The sequence below is a fragment of the Podarcis vaucheri genome, assembly GCF_965113315.1.
Source record: "Podarcis vaucheri genome assembly, chromosome: 16".
NCBI lineage: Eukaryota > Metazoa > Chordata > Lepidosauria > Squamata > Lacertidae > Podarcis > Podarcis vaucheri.
In genome coordinates, this window is record NC_138754.1 from 12,702,697 (window position 1) to 12,711,843 (window position 9,147).

The 9,147-nt window shown below is 49.6% G+C and overlaps 1 protein-coding gene across 3 annotated transcripts; it reads left to right on the forward strand.

Annotated features, from left to right (window-relative positions):
- The first annotated feature begins 120 nt into the window (after positions 1 to 120).
- Positions 121 to 9,086, forward strand: TRPT1 (tRNA phosphotransferase 1). 3 transcript variants are annotated; one of them, XM_082202817.1, is made up of 7 exons: positions 121 to 2,890; positions 3,593 to 3,674; positions 4,619 to 4,788; positions 5,216 to 5,390; positions 5,966 to 6,022; positions 6,997 to 7,107; positions 8,094 to 9,086. In XM_082202817.1, the coding sequence occupies exons 1-7, from the start codon at positions 2,363 to 2,365 to the stop codon at positions 8,153 to 8,155; spliced, it is 1,185 nt and encodes a 394-aa protein (XP_082058943.1). In that variant the 5' UTR covers positions 121 to 2,362; the 3' UTR covers positions 8,156 to 9,086. The 3 variants fall into 3 exon arrangements, 2 of the variants coding, with proteins under 2 accessions (XP_082058943.1, XP_082058944.1); XM_082202818.1 differs by lacking the exon at positions 8,094 to 9,086 and having other exon boundaries at positions 2,755 to 3,091; positions 6,997 to 8,086; XR_014214453.1 differs by lacking the exons at positions 5,216 to 5,390; positions 8,094 to 9,086 and having other exon boundaries at positions 6,997 to 7,064.
- Positions 9,087 to 9,147: the final 61 nt, after the last annotated feature.

Below are 9,147 nucleotides of genomic sequence, written 5' to 3' on the forward strand. Positions count from 1 at the left end.
TACTAATTTAGGGAAAGATTTCAGGGGGAGGAGTCACTCTGTGGATGAGAGGCAGAGAACTGACTTAATGGGACTGCCATGTCAAAGGGTCGTAGCAATATTTATCCGGCTGATAATGGAATTAGAGAACTCCAAATCCACCATCCCTGCCTGATAATATGCATAAAATCCAGGTTATGGAGTAAATAAGAGGCCTCACCTGCTAGATTGACAACAGTTGGACTTGGGGACATCTAGGAGAGACCCCCTTCCCCCAAAATCATTGCTTTCTTGTGGCAGGATGGGGCAATCACTGGGATGGGATATGGCATGGCCACTAAGCCCATGGTAATACCCACCCCAGCCTGCTGCACCCCATCCAACACACTCCACTTATCACAATATTTTCCCCCTCGCTTGCTGGACACACAGACACCTCACACACAATGAGACCCCCAAAGCCCCCTCTCCCTTTGGGAAAGGGAAGGCTCTCGGAAGAGAACTGCCCCTTAGAGGAGTTTGCTACAAAGAAGCTCACCTTTCCCTGTTGGCGAGACCCATCCAGCCCTCACTTCCCTCTACAGCATGTGCAGAAACCGCCTTCTTGACTGTTGGACCCCCTATTAGTCAATGCTTGGGGGCTTGAGACCCATCTGCTACCTTTGCCTGGTTTAGCTGGACAGTGGAAGTTGTTTCCCGGGTTGTGGATCCTGTCGCCTTTAGGCATCTTCTAGGAGCCACAGGGGAGAGCTGAGTGCAGGGTGCGGACCAAAGGTGGACAGACTATCCCAGGAAGAACACAGTGTGTCCTCCACCAGAGTGAATGGTGAGCAACGATTGGCTGAGAGTTTGAAGAGTGGTTTGAATGCTGGGAGGGAGTCAGTTGAGAGTCAGTTAGAGCCTGGAGATCAGAGAGGGAAGAGCTGGGGGTGGATGTGAAGCAGGGTTGGTTAGATGAGTGGCATAAGAATAGAATAATGGCTTGGTTATAACTGTAATAAAGGGACAGATAAGATACTGGGACATTTGAAACCATATACTTGTGTACTCAGAGGCATCTTGAAGTCCTCATTCAGCGTTCTTTCATAAAGCAGTTGTATTCTGCCACATGCCTCTTTGCCTCTTCCTTGGCTACGTGAGGGTTGTTGACTTGTTCAGATAAAAAATTACCTTTGGTGGCCGTGCAGATCAAGGGGGCGTTTAGTAGAATACACAGAAAAGGCCCAGCTCACCTTTAAAAAAGCGAAAAGGTGGCACAGTGCCAGAGCGACTTGGAGCAAGGAGGGCTGGCACAACCCCAGCTCCCTGCTTCCCCTGCAGTCTCGCAGGAAAGGAGCTCATTTGGAAGGGGGGCAGTGGCACCCCCAAATCCCCCCCCCTTGCCGGGCCTGTGGCAAGTGATCATGGCAGCAGCTTCATTTCACAAAGAGATGCCAACACCACAGCTGCTTCCCACAAGTTGATCAAACTTGGGCATTAATTTATGACAAAGGGGGAAAGCTACAGAGACAGGAGGACAAATTAATTAATATTAATGAATGAATGAAAACCCTAAACCATTGAAAGGAAGAAAATGATCATTGGCTTTTAGCAGATCGAACAGCAGAAAAGTGCACATGCGTACCCAGCTGCTGGTAAAGTTTCTTCCACTTTGTTGGCATCCCCCTGCAAACGAGCTCCCTCCCTGCAGTCTCAGGCTCCTTTACCCTTGGAATGACCTTCCAAAGGCCAGTAGTAAAAAGCAGGATAAAGCACACAAAAGGAGGCTCAAAAGGAAGGTGGACAGTGCCACCTCATGGTCACCTTTATTCCTGGACTGAGTTGTGCATGCTCACTCATTGCACACACAAGTGTGCACGCACACACACACACACACACACTACAATCTCATTGGAGAAATGAAATCTTCCAAAAACAGTTCTTTATTGCAACTTCCAGTAGCTTGGGAGTGCTCCTGGATCCGACAGTGTCACTTGAGGCTCAGGTGGCCTCAGAGGCTCGAGGGACAGTTTCCAAACTATGGCTGGTTCCTGTGACTTGGCCGCAGGACTCCATGCTCTGATAACTTCCAGCATGGATTACTGTGATGCGCTGTGCGTGGGACTGCCCTTGAAGACACTGCGCCCAGGGATGTTTTGCTGCTGGAGGCAAAACCCCCTGTGCTTGCCCCACCTCGGCCCTCACCACTGCCAGGCGCTCACTGTTGTCAGCAGTTTGCCACCTCCTGTTCCTTGACCCTGATGGTACGCCCACGAATGGCAGCGCACTCCTCCACTCGCCCCTAGGCTACCCCAAAAAAGTTGAGCAGGACAAAGATGGCAGCAAGTAGAGGAGCACGCCGCTAGGGTCAAGGAGACTGCGGTAAGCACCTGGCAGTGGTGTGATGGGTCAGTGCATCTGGCTCTTAACCAGAAGGTTAGTAGTTCGAGCCCACCCAGGGAAGGCTGTGTGCAAGATTACGGCTTTGCAGGGGGTTGGACTAGATGACCCTCAGGGTCCCTTCCAACTCTACAATTCTAAGATGCCTTATAACAAGTCCGACCCCTTGGTCCATCCTGCTCCTATATCGCCTGCAATGGCTGGCAGCGTTTCAGACAGGGAATTGCCAGGGATTGAACCTGGGACCTGCCCCATGCAAAACAGATGCTTTACCACTGAGCTGCGTCTCTTGCCCGTCGAAGAAGAGACCATACAAGGAACAGCTTTTAGGTGGGGAGTAGGAACTACAACTCCCAGAAGTCTGTGCGGTCCGTCGTGCTCGCTGACTATAAGGACGTCAAGGTTCCCTCCTGAGCGCCGCTCGCACTTCGGGAGCGTGTCGTTTGGGGAATTGGGGAGGGAGGCGGTGTTGAGATCCGAAGTGGAGTCCTGGGAAAGAGAGGGGAGAAGAGAGAAAACTGGGAAAGCTGCAGTAAGTAACTGGCATAGGGAAATAAGGATTTTGGAAAACAGGCACAGTAGTTTCAACGCCCCCAGCCAGCTACCCGTGGGGTTTCTGGATTTTTGAGTCATCATCATTATGGATGGAGAAGTACCAGGTGCTCTTGGAAGTCTGCAAAATCCTCCCAGAAGAGGCAGAAAACATGGAAACCAAAGGAGACACAGAGATCAGGTAAAAATACAATAGCCTTGTTAGTTTTAGCCCACCTTGGGAGGATACCATTTTCCTGTACCCCTTTTAAAAAAATAGAATAAAAGAGCTGCTTAGAAGGGAGAATTCTAAGACTGGCAACTTCTCCCGTTTCCTTGCAACCTCTAGTGAAATTTTTGCACCTGTGCCAACTTTTTAAGAGACTCGAGCCCTGGAAAAGGAGGGTCTATGGAGGACAGGATTGGCCCTGCCCTCCACCTCTCCTATAACTGCAGCCTGCAACAGTGTCTGAGGCCAACAGCATCTGCAGGGCACAGTATTGGCTACCGCCTACCCCAGGCTAGGGCTGAGGAGACCCAGGTTCAATTCCTTCCTCAACCATGAAATTCACTTTACTGGGTTGTTGGGGGAATCCGCACAACGTATGTTTCCTTGGGCTCTCTGCAGAAAATTGGGAGCATAAAATGTAAAAAAATGTGAATACTTGCCCCTCTCACTGTTTGTCTCCAAACTTTGTTTCAGGATGCAGGTGTTCGCCTCTCCAAGGCTCTTTCTTACGTGCTGCGCCATGGGGCAGAGAAGTTGGGGCTACAGATGGGGCTTGGTGAGTGTTTCTGCCCTTCCACACCCCACAACACTGCCTGGGAAAAAGAAAGAAAAAAACCTTCACTGCTCCTGTTCTGCCAGCCACAGGATAGTTAAAGGCAGAAGAGCCCTGCCAAAAGGAAAAGCTGGCAACCCTCAAATGTGTCATTTTTTTAAACTGGAAGCCAATGATTAGTGGAGCAGGTTCTAAAGAAAACCTTGCCTAAAGCCCTGTTCAGATGAACCATCCACCCACTCACTAGCCCAGCTGGAATCAATTTGGGAGAATCCCAGGCCCTCTGAGCAGGGAGGAAATTTTTGCGAGGAGTTCCGTGCAGAGCACAGGTGACTTGAGCAGTAGAGCCAAGTTGCAGGGGAAGACAATTTAATTAAATCTGGAATGGGGAACCTGGTTCATCCCAAGGGCTGCATTTCCTTTCGGGCAACCTTCCGAGGGCCACATGCCAGTGGTGGGTGGGGCCAGAAGCACATGTGGGCGGAGCAATAAATGTACATTTTGCACTTGTACACGGGGCTCATTTCTACACATACACTCAACCCCACTGCTATTTTCTGGCAAGCAAGAGGCATTATCAGAGTTCAAGGACACATTTCAGTCAGCCCCAAACAGAGAGAGCCTGGGGAGAGTTCTGAGGGCCACATAGAAGGACCTGCAGGGCCACATTCAGGCCCTGGGCCTGAGGTTACCCACTCTTGAATTAAACTTTTTAAGATGGATTTACCTTTGGTTTCTCGAGCTGCTCTAGCATTTGGCGCCGCCCTGAATTAAAATTGCACCTGTTCCTCCATTATGCTCCATTCTCACTATTAACGTCATGGGGAATTTGTTTAAAAGCTTTGTACATTTTTAGCCACGCTTTTCTCACCTTAGTCCAGCTAGCTGGCTTGACAGTGCTGTCAAAGAAGGGAGTTCTTAAACGTTTTGTTCTTCCCAAACTGCAGATGGCTTCGTGGATGTGGAGGAGGTTCTTCACCTGCCACAATTTAAGGCTTGGACCCTGGAAGATGTGCAGCGCGTTGTGGAGACAAATGAAAAGCAGCGCTTCGCTCTACGCCCTCACCCTTCCAGCGGGCAGCTCCAGATCCGAGCCAATCAAGGGCACTCGCTGCAGGTGGGGAAAAGGGTGAAGGAGTTGTCATATATGCGAACAAAAACGGGAATGAGCTCCAATTCCATGCTAAATGCCAATGTGGTATTAGCCTGAGTTTCTAGCCCTTATCAGTTGTAGAGTGGGAACCTTGGGCCTTCCAGGCCTCTGTATCTGGCCCTTGAAACTTTTGACAGCCCTGTTTTATATTTTTGAATGTTTTTGCCTGATTGGAATGTGCCTGTGAACTCATGAGTCCCTGAATATAGAGGGGTGTTTGTGAGGGTGCATAGGAACCAACCTACTATGCCAGGATATAATTTATATTTGTTGCTCTGCTCACTTTGACCTCTAACCCAGCCCTTCACTGACATGAGGCCCCCAGAAGGTATGTGGGCTCCCTCAGGTAAAACCTCATAAACTGACCATTAATGTTCCATGAACACACCAGGTGTCTGAACTGGAGTTGATTCCACTGCTGGACCCACGGGATTTCCCAGAGGTTGTGGCCCATGGCACCTATCTGCGCCACTGGCCAGGAATTTGCCGCAGTGGCCTCTCGCGGATGGGAAGGACGCACATCCATTTAGCGCCAGGGTTGCCGGGAGATGGAGCTGTCCGGAGTGGTGAGCATACCGTTCCTTGAGTTGCAAATCTGTGGCCTGCAGTGCTTCAACTCCCATCCCAAAGTAGAGGGAAAAAAATACCTGGCTGTGAATTGAGCTTTTTGCCTAAGGACCTTCTCTGGCCGGTTGGGTGACTTCTCTGCCCAGGAAGCTCCCTTAAACCACATCAGACCATTGGTCAATCTGGAACAATATTGTCTAACCAGCAGTAGGGAAGCTCTGACCGACAAGCCTTATCGGGTCTGCCAGGCCTCTGGATCTGGCCTGCATCCTAGAACCCATTTGTACTATACATTTAAAGCAGTACTGCACCACTTTCAACAGTCACGGCTTCTCCCAAAGAATTCTGGGAAATGTGGTTTGTTATAGCTGTTCCACACTGCTAGAAGACCCCGTTCCCCTCACAGAGATCCAATTCCCAGAGCCCCCCCCCCAGGAAAAGAGATTGATTGTTTAACCATTCTGTGAATTGTAACTCTGTGGCAAAGATCAGAAAAAGAGGGACTGTCTCTGCTAAAGAGACATGACGGGAGTGGGTGACAGAGGCCCTTAAATGTGTTGTTTTTCCTTTCTAGGAATGAGAAGCAACTGTGACGTGGCTATAGTCATTGATGTCGCCAAGGCTCTGGCAGGTAAGTGGAAAGGAACTAGAGACTGTGTGGGTGGTACGCAGTCTCTCCCTATGGTGCTAGACTCCAGCTCCAAGCGCCCCTGCCCGTTGGCGATCCTGGCTGGGTCTGATGGGAGTTGGAGAGCTGCAGACTCCCCTACCTCTACTGTAGGTCAAAGGAGGAATAGGACAAGCAACCCTCTAACACAATCCCCCACCCCTTTGCTTGCCGCCTGCTCAAAAGGAGGGTTTGCAATGGGGCTGGCACCATAGGGCAGCTCCCTGGGAGGGACCACTGCTGACCTCACACAGAGACCCAGTGGGCACCCTCCTCATCAGATGAACACTGTCCCTTCAGAGAAGCAATTAGTTAACTGAAATTTTCCATAGTCTGCTGCCGTGCTGGCTGTTCTTGTCATAACACCTTGTTGTTAAGAAACGGGACTGGGTTGCTGAAGAGTGTCACACTGGGGCCAGGGACACTGGGAGGCTGATGTAATTGCTCCCTAGGATGAATGACATGGGAAGGCGGAGACCAGCCTGGCTGCCACCCATCATACAACGAAAGTGTAGCTGCAGGGAGTCTGCTTCTTCCCCTCCCTGCCGGAAAGAACTCTTGTAAGAATGTTGTGATTCAGAACTAGCATCCGATTTTGCTCTCCTCCTCCTTCTCCCTCCCAATTGCTTTTCCTTTGGTGTTGTGCCTTTTAGGTAGTCCTTGCCCTCAGGCTTGCAATCTTGCTAGTTATCGTTGTAAGCAAGTTTGCTGTTCTGGGCGCTTTTTTTTTATCCAAAGAGTGGTGTAAAACTACCTTGAATAAATGAATGGAATCCAAGCATCCTAAATTCTAGGGGGCCTTCCTCCCAGCCAGCAAAGCCCTCTCTGGAATGGACTCCAGACTTGCCTGTCATTCATCTCGCACCACGCTATAGGGCAAGGTGAGGAAGTGGTTCTGGGCTTAACGGCCTCTCACCTGTGAAATATCTTCTCTGCAGATGGAATCAAGTTTTACCGCTCGGCTAATGAAGTGATCCTCACTCCTGGCGATGCCAATGGGCTGCTGCTCCCCTGCTACTTCATCGAGGCCCTACAGCTCAAGCCTAGGCGTGAGTCGGGCAGCCTGCCTCTTGCCACTCTGGCCCGGGAGTGCTTGGGCAGCTTGCCATTCATGCTGCTGCAAAGCCCAGAACTTTTGAGGCGTGCTGGTTGGGCTTGGGGGAGAATGAATGAATTTTACACAAATCTCGTGAAGGATTTAGTTGCAGCTGCATTGAATTAGCACTTCCAGGTCTAGCTTGCTCTAACCCACAAGGCCTGCAGCGCTGCCTTTCTGGGCTGAGATCACAACCAGAGTCCTGCACATGTTGTTCTCTAAACCCACAACCCTCGCCAATCCAAACCTCCCTGGAAGCCCTGGCAATCGCAAGTACTTGTGCATGACATAGTTGCTATCTCACATGATTGACAAGGGGGTTGCCCTCCATCTGTCAAAATTCCAAATTGTTTCCTCCCTTCCTGCGCTCTGCTGCTGAGGTGGGCAGTGGCGGTGGCACCACCAGAGTAGGATGGTTGCTGAGGAGCCGCTGTGACCTGTTGTGACTGTTCTGCCGCAGCTTGTTTGGGCCTCCAATGCAGCTGCGATGGGCCAGCAGCTCTCGGATGGCGAGCATCACTCTGCAGGCCACAGCACCACCTGTTGGCAGCCAAGCAAACAGTTGCATGACAACAACCCTAAGCAAATACAAAATTGGAGAAGATTCCCACCCTTCCCCAAGTAGCTCAGGGCAGCATGCATAGTTCTCTCCCCTCGCCCACTTTTGTCTTCACAATCTTGTGACATAGGTCAGGCAGAGAGAGAGAGAGAGAGAGAACACAAATGAACATGACTGGCCAAAAATCCCCCAGGAATCTGGATGTCCCTAGCACTATAGCTACTAAACCCAATTGCCTTTGTACATCCTCAGGACCACTTTTGTTTCATGTTCCTGTGACATGCCTTGCAACTAAAAATCAGGATTGGAGGCTGCAATCTATACACCGGGGCTCAATGTTTTTATGGGGAGTCACACCATATGCTTTTTTTGTCCCCCAGGGTGTGTGTTGTCCCTCAACTGTCCTGATCCTGAGCCACTGGATGCATCTACCTCTACGTAATTTATGTCACTTACATTCATTTCAATGTAAAGGCCTTATCCAAACACTTAAAAAAAAAAAGCAACTGATTACATATTGTTTGAAGTGATGATGTGGACAAAATACTGATTGTATTCGCTCGACTGATTTCCATGCCAGACCAGACAAACTGTAGCAATTTCTGCTTTTCTGTTTCCATTGTACTTCTTTGGCATCCCTTTTCCTTGTTGGGATTTTATTTTTATTATTTTTTCGCTTTTCCTGCCTGCTGCTACCTCTCCATTATGTCTGGGTGGTGCTGTTTTGGCAGCATAAGCATCAGTACTCATATCTGAGATGGTTGGACAGTGTTCTCAAAGCTACAACAAAGGTCCGTATAGTTAAAGCCATGGTTTTCCCAGTAGTGATGTATGGAAGTGAGAGCTGGACCATAAAGAAGGTTGATCGCCGAAGAATTGATGCTTTTGAATTATGGTGCTGGAGGAGACTCTTGAGAGTCCCATGGACTGCAAGAAGATCAAACCTCTCCATTCTGAAGGAAATCAGCCCTGAGTGCTCACTGGAAGGACAGATCCTGAAGCTGAGGCTTCAATACTTTGGCCACCTCATGAGAAGAGAAGACTCCCTGGAAAAGACCCTGATGTTGGGAAAGATGGAGGGCGCAAGGAGAAGGGGACGACAGAGAACGAGATGGTTGGACAGTGTTCTCGAAGCTACAAACATGAGTCTGACCAAACTGCAGGAGGCAGTGGAAGACAGGAGTGCCTGGCGTGCTCTGGTTCATGGGGTCACGAAGAGTTGGACACGACTAAACAACAACTCATATCTGAACACTGAGAGCAGAATGAATTATTCTCATCATCCACCTGGAAACCGAGAAGCAGAACAAAACAAAAGAGAAAACCAAGGATAGACTACCCATAAATAAGGCAGATATTGTTTTTCAGGTGAACAGTGAGATGATATGTTTATTTCACAGAGGCAAAACAAGTCATTGTGGGAAAATGTGGGGA